The sequence below is a fragment of the Lepidochelys olivacea genome (assembly GCF_965140295.1).
Source record: "Lepidochelys olivacea isolate rLepOli2 genome assembly, chromosome: 2".
NCBI lineage: Eukaryota > Metazoa > Chordata > Testudines > Cheloniidae > Lepidochelys > Lepidochelys olivacea.
In genome coordinates this window covers 187,591,741-187,607,197 of record NC_140412.1, presented here as the reverse complement: position 1 = coordinate 187,607,197, position 15,457 = coordinate 187,591,741, and the positions used below count along the sequence as shown (strand labels likewise).

The 15,457-nt window shown below is 47.6% G+C and overlaps 1 protein-coding gene across 1 annotated transcript; it reads right to left on the bottom strand.

The window, feature by feature from the left end:
• Positions 1-13,945: 13,945 nt before the first annotated feature.
• LOC311516766 (C-C chemokine receptor type 8-like) lies at positions 13,946-15,003 on the bottom strand (the record flags this gene model as incomplete). Its single annotated transcript, XM_084621107.1, is given in 2 exon segments — positions 13,946-14,890; positions 14,893-15,003. Coding segments are annotated over 2 exon segments (1,056 nt in total).
• Positions 15,004-15,457: the final 454 nt, after the last annotated feature.

The following is a 15,457-nucleotide window of genomic DNA, read 5'->3' as shown; positions in this document are numbered from 1 at the left end:
AATGCCGGTGAATGCTGTGTTGGGCCCCAGAATAGCTAGGGATGGCCGTGTGGCCGAGGTACCTCTGGAAGTTATGGGGAAGTTTAGATGGAATGGGGTTGGGGTAGTGATGACCATATTCCATCCTGTTTCACTAGGCACTGACTGGAGCCCCTTCCCATTAGGGAATCAGACGGGGATCTGGGGCCCCGGTTGGAAAAAAATAAAATCATTGTGGAAGCGGAAGCCAAAGCTAGACATGGGGGGTAGGGGGAGTGGAAAAACATTAGACAGAGAAACATTAGCCAGGTAGAAAGGGAAGGGAGGACCCCTAGAGAAAGTGGGGGAGAAGGAAGAAAGGATAGAATTAGCCTTGCAGGATAAGGACAACCAGAGGTCACTGGCGGGGGCTAGGCAATCACTGGAACCCCGCCACCCGAACGATGGGAGGAGGGACAGCAGGAGCAGTTTGGAAGCCTGGGAGAACTGGAGATCCTGGGTAACCAGGAGGGTGAGGGGTGCCAACAACCCTGCCACAAAACAAAGGGGGCAAGAGTAGGGAGAGTATCCCACTGGGTTGCCCCTGGCATGAAGACCTATGGGCTGAGACAGAAAACCAATTGTGGTTTTTGCAGGTGGAGAATGAGTAAACCCCATCAGGGGACCATGGAGGACCACCCTGGGGGCAAAGAACAACACCAGGAGAGTATCACATCCAGTAAAGGAGTAAGAACCCAGGGAAGGAGGAACTTTTCTGCCATACAAGGGGGAGGTTTGGGACAGTGTGAGAACGAGCAGCTGAACCAGCACTCTGGTCACTGTAAGTCCAATTAATTTCCTTGGAGAAGGGCCTGATTGAGGGAAGCTCGGGCTAATCACGAGATCAGTCTGCACTGGGGAGAGTTAAGCTGCTAGTTAACCCCATTAACTAGAAGAGTAGAAAGGCACACAGGAAGAAAGTGCAAGGGGAGGGAGGGAAATGCTAGCAAAACCAAGGTAAAAGGGGATCCCTTAGTGGATAGATCTCTCCCCTCTATGACAAAGGGTCCTGATGCTGGTATGTCACTGTAAAGACAGTTGCTGCATGGGACTATAAAGGGTGGTGTTTACAAACCAGAGGTTTTAGAGCCAGTAGGAGAGGACAGAAGCACAGGGCTGCGTCCCTGTCACAGGACATCTCAAAAGGGAGGCGCCCAAGATTAGCAAATGCTTTTGAAAATTTTGATCAAAAAGTCCCATATTACACCAACACTTTACTGTAGATTGGCTGCACAGAAGGAAGGTAGTCACATCTCAGTGCAGAGATGTTTACACAAGGAGTTCTCAGGCATCCAATGGAGAACGTGCTAAAATGCTAATAAACACCCATCAGCGCCAGTGAGAAACTTCTAAAAAACATTTCTGGTGGTACCTTAGAGACTAACAAATTTATCTGGGCATTGTCTGTCTGTATCTGCCACAAGGACTCCTCTTTATTTTTGCTGATACAGACTAACACAGCTACCACTCTGAAACCTAAAGAATATTGTGAGAGATTGGATGTCCTTTCTTGCATACCAGCAGCCCTAGCTTCAATTAAAGACAATTCTTATTAAAGATTAGCCAAACCACTCAAACATTCAATTTTAGAGTATGGCGACACTACAAATAAAAGGTGTGTTGTGTTCTTTGCTTGGGTTAGCTCACCTGGATTAAAAGAGCAGAGAAGACACAGCAACTTGTGTTAGCAGCTCAAGTTCAAGGGGTATTCACTGCTGTTTGGTCCCGAGTTAGCTAACGTGAATTAGCTAACCCAAGTTAAGCACACACGTATTTGAATATGTTCAGACACACCCTTACTCTCTCTCTGCACCAGCAATGCACTAAATCACATGAAGTAGCCATAGCACTGAATAAATTAAGCACAGCCTTGATCAAAGGATGGTCATAGCATTTGCCACAGCAGATCAAGCCACTTGTCCATCGTTCCAGTAACCTGCCTCCCACATTACTGAAACCTGATAGAAAACAGCACATAAGGCATCCAGCTACCCGTGCGATCAAACGGTATCTGTGAGCTTTCTCTTAACCGTAATGAGCTATCATTTTATGTTTGCAATTTTAACTTCACAAAATATTCTGACTCTTACTCCTTTTCTGGTACTTTGGGTACATTGTGCCACTTGCATTATCCACACTGAAGAGAATACATGAATTATTAGACAGCTGGCTGTAATTTTTTGTGCCCCCCTCCCCCACCATGCATACTTACCTTCACTATTGAGGTTTCTGTTTCAGTGCCGCTTCATAAGTGAGCTCCTTATCTTCACAATTAAAAATGATAAAGTCTTCTTCCTTCGTCTATTACTTGAGTACCACAGCTATAGAATTGGGATAACAGCTATCCAAATAAATTATCTTTTACTCTTCAGCAGTGAGTATATAAATACTGTACCGATCTGACTAAAGAATGTGAGTGTTCACCTTAGAATCACACCTCAATCTCTTTAAGATCTGTCAGATAATTTTGCTCATTAGGCAACCTCAGAAACGTCATGGACAGTAGTGTTTTAACTCAGTTTCCGCAGGTGTAAATGATGCCCACAAGGTGCTGGCCCGTAACCTCTGTGGTTCCCTCTATTCCACCCTTTTCCCCCACCCAACAGTCTCCTCAGGAGCTCTGCTGTCCCTGCCCATTCCATTAAAGGGAGGCAGAGCCCAATATTTGGTGCTGGGCTCCAAGACTGAGCTGCTACCGGTGATGCTGAGAAAGAAAATACCATGAGTACTAGTTCCTCTGGCAAGCTGCTTGGGTTTTTTAAAGATCACAGAGCCTCCCCTCAGCCCTCTCCCCACCCTCCCACCCCCCGCCCCCGACGAGATGAAGGGATTATCTGCATTGCCAAGTGTGAGGTGCTAATAAAGAGGTAACTGAAGCTGATGATACTCTAAATAGTCCAGATAGTGCGAGGGACAGGAAGTCTGTTCTCCCGGTGGAAGCATGTGTAACTCCCCCTTTCCTCCCTGGGTTACTCGGGACCAGACAACACTCACTTGTGTGCCTGGGTGCCTGATGTTGTTGACATTAAAGGAGATCCTGGGTATCCCAGTGGTGATGTTGGATAGGCAGGTATCCTCTATCCACCCCTCTGCGGCAGTCCTTTTACTACTAAAGGAAGTTAAAATTGGCAGTGCCTCCACCAGGCTGACTCCTGTACACACTCAATGGCACGCCTTGGGAACCTCCAAGAATAAGCCTATTCTAATAATAATAATGTGTGACATGGGTCTAACTCAAAAAATACCAATTATAAATAATATACATCCAAGGTACTTAAATTAGAGTTTTCACAGCTTTGCTTAACAACTTAAAGAAACAGGGTATAACAGACTAAAATTAAATGTCACCACTAATTTAAATCCACAGGGAGCAGTTGAATAAAATCAAATAACAAATACAGCATACAGTGATAAATGAAATTTACCTAACTGGGATTTACACTGCCACCATTTACCCCACCCTGGAGCGTACACTCCTCTGGATTTCAGCGTCCTAGACGCTTGCGTGAGAGCGCTTCAAGATCTGCAGCTGCAGACAGCACTCTGGTGGTTCTGTGTATCAGCCCAGCCAAGGCAACAAGCTGCACAACCCCTCTGATGACTGGAGCTGGCCCCATCAAATGTCAGCAGCTCTGGGTCCTGGTTCAATGGGACGATCACTCTGCCTGTCCTCAAACTCAGTCTCTCTGCTGTGCCCCTTCCCTTGCAAGTACTTTCCCAAACAAGAGTGTGGGGGTATTCACAGTTCCTTCACTGCAGGCCCACCTCAGGCAGCTCCAGGCACAGCAATAGTCTCTCCCCGGCTACAGTGAAGCCACCAACCACCTCTGAAGTTCCCTGCTCGATGAACGGGGGACTGAAACATATGATTTATGAGGAGAGGCTGAGGGAACGGGGATTGTTTAGTCTGCAGAAGAGAAGAACGAGGGGGGATTTGATAGCTGCTTTCAACTACCTGAAAGGGGGTTCCAAAGAGGATGGATCTAGACTGTTCTCAGTGGTAGCAGATGACAGAACAAGGCGTAATGGTCTCAAGTTGCAGTGGGGGAGGTTTAGGTTGGATATTAGGAAAGCTTTTTCACTAGGAGGGTGGTGAAGCACTGGAATGTGTTACCTAGGGGGGTGGTGGAATCTTCCTTTGCGGTTTTTAAGGTCAGGCTTGACAAAGCCCTGGCTGGGATGATTTAGTTGGGGATTGGTCCTGCTTTGAGGAGGGGGTTGGACTAGATGACCTCCTGAGGTCCCTTCCAACCCAGATATTCTATGATTCTATGAAAGCCCCTGCAGGCTCTCAGCAGCAGCTTCTGGCTTCCTAGCAGTAATCAGCAGCAGCTCCCAGTGTGTATAATACTCCTGGGGGAATTCTGCTCCAAAAAATTAACAATTATTCACACAATATTTTAAAATTCTGTAAATTTTATTTGCCAATAAATAAATGTGGCTCCAGCATGGTAGTAGGGAGCACAGGCCACTGGTTGCACTGAGGTGGGAGATCACCCTGAAGCCCCCACCTCCCATGGTACAGGGACTCAGCAGTGAGACTGCACCTGATTCTGACACAGTGCAAGGGCCAGGCCTGCCCCAGAAAACACCCTGGGGCCCTGCCCCTCTGCACCAGGCACACTAGGTGTGGGTGGGCAGGCTCAGCCCAGCAGGATCCCCAAGTGTGGAGGGGGGTTGTGTGGGGTGAGAGGTTTCTGTGGGGAGCAATCTGGATGCGGGTGGCTCAGTGGGAGATCTGGATGCACAGGGGCTCGCATGGGGGTTCCGGGTGCAGGGGCAATGGGATTCTGTAGGTGATCCAGATGAAGGTGGTTGGGGCTCAGCAGGGGCTGTCTGTGTGTGGGGAGATGGGGCTTGATGGGGTGGGGGTCCAGCTGAAGCTGGTTGGGGCTCAATGGGGTGGGGGTATGGGTGTGGGGGGCTTGTCTGGGGGGTCCAGGTGTAGGCGGGTAGGGCTTGTCAGGGTGAAGATTTGATGGGCCTGCTTAAAGGGGGAGCCCCAGCTGCTGCCAAGGGGATACTGCATGCTGGGCTCCCACTTCCCCTCACGATTCCCCTGTCCCCTTTTCTTTCCCATCTCATCCCCTCCCAGCTGCCCATCACCCTCTCCTCACTCACACATTCCCCTCCCCTGCCCTAATCCACCTCCCTTCCTTCCACACTGCCTTTTCCCCCACCCCCGTCCACTCCCCGTTCCCCCTCCCTCCCTTACCCAGCCCCACTGCTGGCACTCATTGTTGCACATAAAACAGGAAGGCTCCCAGCACACAGAAGGGGACCATGACTGGCTCTAGGACTCAGAAGGTGGCATTCAGCTGCAGAGTTAGTGAAGCCAAGACACAGCCTCCTTCAGCTGGGCAGTTCTGTGCTTGCAGACATGAGGAGGTGGGCAGTGGCATGTAACTTAATGTGGCCTTCCATGCCTCACCTCTACTGGGGGGGCAATCCCCCCAGAAAAACTGCACCCGTGGTCATCTCCTCTCCCCGTGTGGCTTCCCTTTGCTTCACTGCTGTTTTCTGCAGGGAAGCACAGGAATTCTGCAGGGGGAGGGAGGCGTTTTCTGCGGGAAGTGAGCTGTAGCTCACGAAAGCTCATGCTCAAATAAATTGGTTAGTCTCTAAGGTGCCACAAGTACTCCTTTTCTTTTTGCAGAGACAGACTAACACGGCTGTTACTCTGAAATCTGTGGGCATGTGATCCCACAGAATTCCCCCAGGAATGACATAGGAATCTCATTATATTCACATCCAATCCACGATCCGCAAATGTGGTGAACAAATACAATGGCTTCGGATGCAGATAACCATGGATTTCCAGGGCTCTACTTGTTCCATCTCTTCAGGTGGGCAGAATTCAATGACTGCTAGTGCTTTTGCTGTGTCTGGATCACCGCTCTTCTCAGGCTCATTGCAGGGTACTTCTGTATTCAGCTGCCAGCAAGGAGAAGAGACCTTGCGATAGCCACAGAACGTATTTTATGGCAGTTTTAATAAGAAGGTGAACAAGACAGTCATAGTTTTCTGAGATCGGCTTAATACGATGTATCCTGTCTTCAGTTTCTACGGTATATGCAACCCAGTTCACTTTGCGGAAATTCCAGTGCGGTTTCAAGCGTTGATTTAGTCAGCAGAACTCCAAAGCCAACATGTAGAATAATAGGGCAGTGTTAGCTGCAAGGAAAGTTTCCAAGCACTATTCGTGAAGCTCGCAGAAGTACCTTGTAATTGTCTTTCCTCAGAAAACAGAGGTCAGGGTTATGTTCAGTATTCCGTCTGCCCAAGCAAAAAGTCCCAGGCTGTGTAGGTGGACGCCTATGAACTTGGCCGAATCTGTGACTGGGGTGGGTGAAACAGAAGCATCAATATTGCTGCCATCTACCTTGGCCTTCGGGCGGCATGATGGGTAATTATGCCTGTTGTTATGAAAAGGAACTTATGGAATTACCCTTCTGCCAGGTGAAGCCAGAAGCAACCAGGGCTGGGTTCAATATCTAAGGGGTTCTTTCCATTGATACAACACAGAACTGGCTCGAGCCCTCACTGAGTTACCTGGGAAATTTACATACCACCCCTGGGCGCCTCTGAGAGGCAATACTTCCCCACTCGCAAGCAGAATCTGAGTGTAGAAAAGAAACTTTTAATAAAAGGAGGGAAGTAACTCGTGTTAATTTGGGAAAACACTGCAAACAGGGTTCATAAACATAAACCATGAGTAAAAGACCCACCCCCCAAGTAGGTTGGGCAGAGTACTTTTCCCCACAGGTTCTTAAGTCCAGCAACCCAAAAGTCCCTTTCATGTGCCCAACCCTTCTCTGCACCCCACTCAAAGTTGCTGTCCTTGGCCAGTGCAGACCCAGAGTTCAGAGGTGCGTCTGCAGAGTTCACCTCCCTCCTGGGTGGGGCAAAGAGGTACCTTACTTGCTCCGCTGCTCGGACACTCTCTCGCCGCCTCTCTCTGCCAGCCACCCTGCTGGCCGCTCATCGTGCCTCTCTGCTGTACCAGCCACTCGTTCACCAACTGTCAGTCACCTTTGCTGCCACCTGCCTCTCTGCTGTGACCTCTGCACATCAGTCTCTTAGCCCTGGTCTACACTACGAGTTTAGGTCAGATTTAGCAGCGTTAGATCGGTTTAGCCCTGCACCCGTCCACACTATGAAGCCATTTTTTCAGACTTTAAGGGCTCTTTAAACCCATTTCTGTACTCCTCCCCGACAAGTGGATTAGCACTGAAATCGACCTTGCTGGGTCCAATTTGGGGTAGTGTGGACGCAATTCAATGGTATTGGCCTCCAGGAGCTATCCTAGAGTGCTCCATTGTGACAGCTCTGGACAGCACTCTCAACTCAGATGCACTGGCCAGGTAGATAGGAAAAGGCCCGCAACCCACCAAAGGCGTGCTCCCGGACCTAGAAGGCAGAGAAGGGACCTCTGGTGAGTGTACCTTTGTAAATATAATACACGGTTTAAAAGCAAGCATATTTAATGATTAATTTGCCCTGAAGACTTGGGATACATTTCAGCCAGTACAGCTACTGGAAAACTCTGTTAACGTGTCTGGGGATGGAGTGGAAATCCTCCAGGGACATCTCAATGAAGCTCTCCTGGAGGTATTCCCAAAGTCTTTGCAAAAGGTTTCTGGGGAGGGCAGCCTTATTTCGTCCTCCATGGTAGGACACTTTACCACGGCAGGCCAGCAGCACGTAGTCTGGAATCATTGCATTACAAAGCACGGCAGTATATGGTCCCGGTGTTTGCTGGCATTCAAGCAACATCTGTTCTTTATCTCTCTATGTTACCCTCAGGAGAGTGCTATCATTAATGGTCACCTGGTTGAAATAGGGGAATTTTATTAAGGGGACATTTAGAGGTGGCCATTCTGGCTGGGCTGTTTGCCTGTGGCTGAACAGAAATCATCCCCGCTGTTAGCCACGCGGAGGGGGAGGGTGAAGCGATCACCCCAGAGAATTGTGGCGGGGGGGGAGGCGGTGGGGTTTAGTTGGGTTTGTGCTGCACATTAACCCAAAAACCACAGCCCCACCATTTAAATGGCCAACCCACTTTAAAGGGCCAACCCAATGGGTGCTTGGTATGTGAAATGGGGGTGCTGCTGTTTGAAACCATTCCCACATGTTAGGAAGGTTAAAGAAGCCATAAGACTATGGCTTATCATGTCTGCCTGCAAGCCGAAGTCTGTTGCCCGCCAACCCTGCGTGTGTAATCTCTCACACCATATCGGCAGGCCCTCGATATAAGAGGCAAAATGTGACCTTGTAAAGAAAGTACATGTGCTATGTAATGTTAACAGCTTGGTTCACCATGAAAGAGTCTACCCATTGTTCTCTAAAATGTCTCTTTTTAAAGACTAATCTCCCTTTTTTCCCTCCTGCAGCTGCAAATGTTTCAGCGCTCCCCCTATCATCTCCATCCCAGAGGCTATCGAAGATTAGAAGCCAAAAAAACCGCACTCATGATGAAATGTTCTCTGATCTCATGCAGGCCTCCCACGCTGAAAGAGCCCAGCACAATGTGTTGAGGGAGACAATGTCAGAGTCTAGGAAAGCACAAAATGAACGCGAGGACAGGAGGGATGAGTGAGAGGACAGGAGGGACGAGCGAGAGGAGAGGTGGCGTCAGCGTGATGAGAGGAGGCAGGATGCAATGCTGAGGCTACTGGAGGATCAAACTGATATGCTCCGGTGTATGGTTGAGGTGCAGGAAAGGCAGCAGAAAAGACTGTTGCTGCAGCCCTTGTGTAACCAACCGCCCTCCTCCCCAAGTTCTGTAGCCTCCTCACCCAGACATCCAAGAACGCAGTGGGAGGCTCCAAGCACCCAACCACTCCACCCAGGAGGATTGCCCAAGCAACAGAAGGCTGGCATTCAATAAGTTTTGAAGTGTAGTGTGGCCTTGTCCTTCGGTCCTCCCCACCCCTCCTGGGCTACCTTGGCAGTTATCCCCTCATTTGTGTGACGAATTAATAAAGAATGCATGAATTTGAAACAACAGTGACTTTATTGCCTCTACAAGTGGTGATCAAAGCGGGGAGGGAAGGGCGGTTGGCTTACAGGGAAGTAGAGTGAACCAAGGGGGCAGGTTTTCATCAAGGAGAAACAAACAGAAGTGTCACACTGTAGCCTGGCCAGTCATGAAACTGGTTTTCAAAGCTTCTCTGATGCGCAGCCCACCCTGCTGTGCTCTTCTAATCACCCTGGTGTCTGGCTGCATGTAATCATCAACCAGGCGATTTGCCTCAACCTCCCATAAACGTCTCCCCCTTACTCTCACAGATATTGTAGAGCACACAGCAAGCAGTAATAACTTCCCTTGGCAGTGCTTTGAAGTGCGAGTGTGGTCACGCGCGAGTGCTGGGAGAGAGCTCTCCCAGTGCTCCTGGTAATCCACCTCCATGAGGGGATTAGCTCAGAGCCTGTCCACACTAGCGCTTTAAAGCGCTCAGACTTGCTGCACTCAGGGGGGTGATAGGGAGCAAGTTAGAGCGCTATAAAATGTAAGTGTAGACAAGCCCTTAGTCAGGAAACATACTGTAGAGGTGTCTCATAGCTTTCTCCATCCTCTGATACCCCAAAGCACAGGTCTATGGGTAATCTTGGCTCTTCCCCAAACATCAAGAGATATGGGGTGACTCCTGTAGCTTCGTTCTTCTTGGCATTGTGGGCATGCACCAAAAACGCTACATGCTGGCTCCAGGTTGCCTTTTGCTCTGGACATAAAGTCCCCAGCATATACAACAGAATCCGATTAAATCTCTCCGGCTGAGGGTTACCTTGTGGGTGGTGAGATGTTGTTCTGAACTTCTTAATTCCTGCCATCCTTTGCACCTCCTTCAGGAGGCAACCCTCAAAATCCCTTCCCTAGTCAGAGTGTGTCTGAAAAATATACATTGAAAAATATTTCTCCCACAACACTCGAGCAACAGTGGTGGCCCTCTGCTCACGTGTGGGATATGCCTGTGCATACCATGTAAAATGGTGTGGCAAGGCACCCTCTTGGTCTCATCAGCCTGTGCTGGTTTTAGCGTTGGTGAGACAGGCTTGGTGAAAAACAGTCCCTCTTGGCTGCACAGGGGCAGTCCATTTCTTCTCTCTCTCTCTCACCCCTCTTCTCCGAACAGGGAAGGTTTTAAAAAGATCTCAGGCAGCCCTTAGTTGGAATCAGCTGATCCCAATTGACTTCAGGTTACTCCCTTTCAGCTGATCCTAATTGATCTCTGATAACCCCTTCTCAGCTGAACCTGATTGACCTGTAGTCACCCCTCCTCAGTTGCGCTCTCAGAGCTGCGCCACTTAGACGGGATGAGGGCGCTGCGCCCCCAGCCACAGCAGAAAGAGGAAGCCCCAGGCTCGGGATGCTGAGCTGCCAGGGCCCAGCCGCTACCTGGGGAGGAGAGGGCACGTCCTGCCGGGGAGCCGGGGCTGTGCTGCCTTATCTGCACACGGGCTGCTGCGCTGCCTTGTGCCACCCCTTATATTGGGGCTTCTCTGTGCAGCTGGGTGGGGGAGGGGGTAAAGCCCCTGCAGGCGCTGAGAGAAGGTGACATCACTCCCTCCGCTTCCAGCGCCGCCTGTGAGCCCAAGCCCCGCCTGAGTGTGGGGCAGCAAATTTTTTGCTTGGGGCGGCAAAAAACCTAGAGCCGGCCTGCCCCTGAGGGCTGGAGGCGGGAGAGAAAGGAGTAAGGACCGGCTCTCCCATGACTCCGGGTCAGTGTCCCCGCGTGGGTGCAGGAAAGGGGTACAGAAGGGGGGTAAAGGGTGAGGGGTGCAGGTGGGGGTGAGTGGTCTCTGGCCACCCAACCAGTGTTTAATTTTTGCAGGAGCTTGCCTCTTTCATACACAGGCTATGAGCTGCACACAGCTGCTTTCCCTTTTTCAAGATCTTATATACCCTCTCCCCTCTGTCTACAGAGAAGGTTTCAGAGTGGCAGCCGTGTTAGTCTGTATTCGCAAAAAGAAAAGGAGGACTTGTGGCACCTTAGAGACTAACCCATTTATTTGAGCATGAGCTTTCGTGAGCTACAGCTCACTTCATCGGATGCATTCCAACACTCATGTGTTGGTCTATGTGACGCTTCTCTCTCTCTTTGGGGATGGGGGGCTTTGTTTCTCTTTGAAGTACATGCAGGAATCCCATTACATCCCCATCCAATCAGCAAACATGGTGAACAATGCATTGTCCTCAGTAAGTTTTATATCACAATATATTAATATTAAGAAGTTGAGATAAAGTAATATGGTCACTTAATCCTTTTTAAAAAGGGGGGACATAGCAGTAGTATATTATCATATTCAACTTTACTTTTTAAACATTATTATCTGTATTTATTTTATTGGTATTCACTGTTTGCTTTTTGTGCAATTCACGTAAAAAACTGTGAGGAAAATAGATAACTTGTTGCTGAAGAAAACACCCAAATGTTAAAATGTTTGAGTCTCTCTCCAAGACTGACTGTTCCAGTGATCTATCTAATCTATCTATCTATGTGTGGTTTCCTGTTTGTGTCCCTACTCTGTTTTCTTCTGTCACAGGGAAAGAAATGCAATGATATTTTAAAATGAAAAATATGGCTTCTAATTTTGAATTATTGAACCAAATTAAACTTTGTGTAACATCGAGTGGCTGAGTGTTATTTCAGAGACAAATTTGATCCGTGTTTTGTTTTCTGTATAAGGTATGGCTGGTTTTAGTAAACCAAAGAGCCACCAATGTATGTTCCACCACCCTGAGGAGCCTTCTGATCTATGTGGATGGGGGAGCAAAAAATGAGGGAAAAATAGACTGTGTACTTTTAATGCCTTTCTATTTTTTTAATAAACTGGGAAAGGAAAGAGAATAGAAAGACAGACAGTAGAGGAGATGACAGAGATGAACCAAAACAGAAACATAAATAAAGTGGCCCTTCCTTTTTTAAAGGTTTAGTACCACTCATATACAGTGTTTGATGAATGTTCAGTATGCCACTGAAATGCTGATTCTACCAGCCATGTGTATGTACCCTCTTTAAGACTTTAGAGCAGGGGTGGGCAAACTTTTTGTCCCGAGGGCCACATTGGGGTTGCAAAACTGTATTGAGGGCTGGGTAGGGAAGGCTGTGCCTGCCCAAACAGCCTGGCCCCTGCCCCCTATCCTCTCCCTCCCACTTCTCACCCCCTGACTGCCCCCCTCAGAACCCCCAAACCATCCAACCCCGCCTGCTCCTTGTCCCCTGACCACCCCCTCCTGGGACCCCCACCCCTAACTGTCCCCCGGACCCCACCCCCTATCCAACCCCAACTGTTCCCTGTGCCCTGACCCTGCCTCTCACAAACCTCCACCCCATCCAACCTCCTCCTGGCTCCCTGTCCCCTGACTGCCCTGACCCCTATGCACACCCCTGCCCCTAACCGCCCCCCCCCCGGGACCTGACTCCCCATCCTACCCCCATTGCTCCCTGTCCCCTGACTGCCCCAACCTCTATCCACATCCCCGCCCCCTGACAGCCCCCCCGAGACTCCCACGCTTATCAAACCGCCCCCTGCTCCCCATCCCCTGACTGCCCTCGGGACCCCCTGCCCCTTATTCAACGCCCCTGCTCCCTGGCCCCTTACCATGCTGTTCAGAGCAGCAGGAGCTCGCAGCCCCACTGACTGGCCAGAGCCAGCCACACCGCCCGCACTGTCCAGCAGGAGCAACGGGCCAGAGCGCTGGTGGCGGGCAAGCTGAGGCTGCAGCGGAGGGAGAACAGCAGGGGAGGGGCCGGGGCTAGAACCTCAGAGTTACAAACACCTTGGGAATGGAGGTTGTTCATAATTCTGAACAAAAGGTTATGGTGGTTCTTTCAAAAGTTTACAACTGAACAGTGACTTCATACAGCTTTGAAACTTTACTATGCAGAAGAAAAATGCTGCTATTAACCAACTTAATTTAAATGAAACAAGCATAGAAACATTTTCCTTGGCTTGTCAAATCTTTTTTTTTAAAACTTTACTTTTTTTTTTAATAGTTTACGTTTAATACAGTGCTGTGCTGTATTTGCTTTTTATTTTATTTTTTTTGTCTCTGCGTCTGCCTTATCGCATACTTCTGCTCCCAAATGAGGTGTATGGTTGACCAGTCAGTTCATAACTTTGGGGTTTGTAACTCTCAGTTTCTATTGTCCATGTTTAAGAAGAGCGGCTACTAAACTCAACCAGAAAAAAAGCAGTATACATCAGGAAACTTTTTTTTTAAAAGCACCAGTGACAACGTACATTACTGTTAAATCCCAGTGGTTTGGGGAACATCTCAATCTTTTGACTAACCAGGTGTTTAGATAATTGGAAGTGCTATTTTGAGGTGCACTGTCACTGATACAGAAATACAGGGAACAGAGGGAGTAATGGTAATGTTAGCGTCGTGCTTTGTACTTTATTAAAAAGAGTAAAAAAATAACTTTATTGAGACTTGCTATAAAAAATACAAATCTGTTGATTAGAGCTTACAGATGCAAAGAGGCTAATTGAGAAGTTGTGTGTGTGATGAACTAACATAAGGCTACAAGATGGACACACTGTAGATTTGGGTAATTAGGATTTTTGGATAAAGGGAATTTGGATAATTGGAATTATATTACAAAACCAAGCTCAGAAATTAAGTTGATAGTTACATGTCTTATACATGTCCATAGGTCCCTGAGCACTTGAGTGAGGGTTAGGATTAAAAATAATAATATTGATAACAGCCTGGTTCTCCTTGTAAGGTAGCATATTATATATATGAAGCTAAAATTGATATATTTAAGGACACTAAAATTATAACATTGTCTGAGCTGTTATACTTTATAGCTTTTTATGTATTTACTGAGCTGCCTGGAGTATTTGCTTTCAAAGTCACTGATACTTATAACACACCAAATACATGCTTGAATGGTTGTGTTTGCCCCATTCTATTTTACATGACAGAAGAATGTGAGGACTGGGTGCGCATGAAAGAGGTACTATAGTGACTCTGAAAGACATTGTGGTCTTTGCAAATCAATAAGAATCTTGCATGCTTTCTGAGTATTTCCTGAAGGTATTTCTTGAACTTTTCACCCACAAAAGCATAGATCACTGGGTTCAGGCAGCAGTGGATGAAGGAGATGGTTTCAGTCACCTGCAGGGCCAGGTCTAGGCTTTTGCTTGTCTCGCAGTCATCTATGATGTGCAGGCTTCGCAAAGAGTCTAGAAAAAGTGCAATGTTGAAGGGTGCCCAGAAGAGGAAAAACACAACCACAACAACGAAAACCAGCTTCATTGCTTTATACTTGTTTCGGTTCATGCATCTCTGCAGATTTTTCAAGATGTGGGAGTAGCAGAAAATGAGAATGCCAAGCGGGATCAAGAGACCCAAAACATTGACTTTAGAATTGGTTACAAGTTTCCAAGCAGCCCTATTATCCTGGTAATAAGGAGCACACTTCATAATGCCATCTTCATTCAGTTCTTGGATAAAGAAAATATTTGGTATTGAAGCTAAAATGGCCACTGACCAAACGGCAAGGCTTATAACAATGCTGAGCATGGTTGTTCGAACTCTCCGAGCATACACAGCATGGACGATAGCTAAGTACCTGTCTACGCTCATGAGGGTTATGAAGAATATGCTGCTGTAGAAGCCAATGTAGTAAACTCCACATATTGTTTTACACATTGCATTTCCAAAAGTCCATTGGTCTGAAGCATAATGAGACAGGAAGGGGAGGGATAAAACAAAAAGCAGGTCACAGATGGCAAGGTTCAGCAAATACACATCAGTCATACACATCAGTTTCTTGCAAACTATCAGAACGAAAATGACCAAGCTGTTTCCCACCAGGCCGAACACGAACACCACACAGTAAAGAAATGGAAAAATAATACTGATCCAAAGATCTTGATATTCTGTGTGCTGCAGACGGAGCCCAACTCAGGATAATAATCATCATAAAAAGTGGAGAGAAGATTTGACTCAGTTGAATAATTCATCATGAGGTGACCTATTTAAGAACACAGAATTTAATATGATCTAACAATCCTATTTTTTAGTTAGTATCTAGGCACAATTCTGCCCTGATACCCCACACAACCCCACTGAAGTCAACAGGGCTGCACAGGCTGTAAAGGGGTAGAATTTGGTTCTGAGGACAGGCTAGCCTGTTCAGATAAAAGAACACTTTGCTCTGTGACGTTATCTAATTGAAATATAATCATGCAAATCATTATTTCTACCATGGTTATATACCTGCAACAAATCTTATAAAGAGTGTAACACATGGCCGGAAAGGGTTAAGCATCCTGCAGGCTAATCAGCCTGTAGAGACATGTTAGAAATGATAATTAAGGCCATTCGATGCTAGATAGGCTAGAACTTTGCAATGCAAACCTATCTTGTTAAAGTTAGGCGTGATACTAATTGTATATGTGTACTCATAAATGTTAGCCA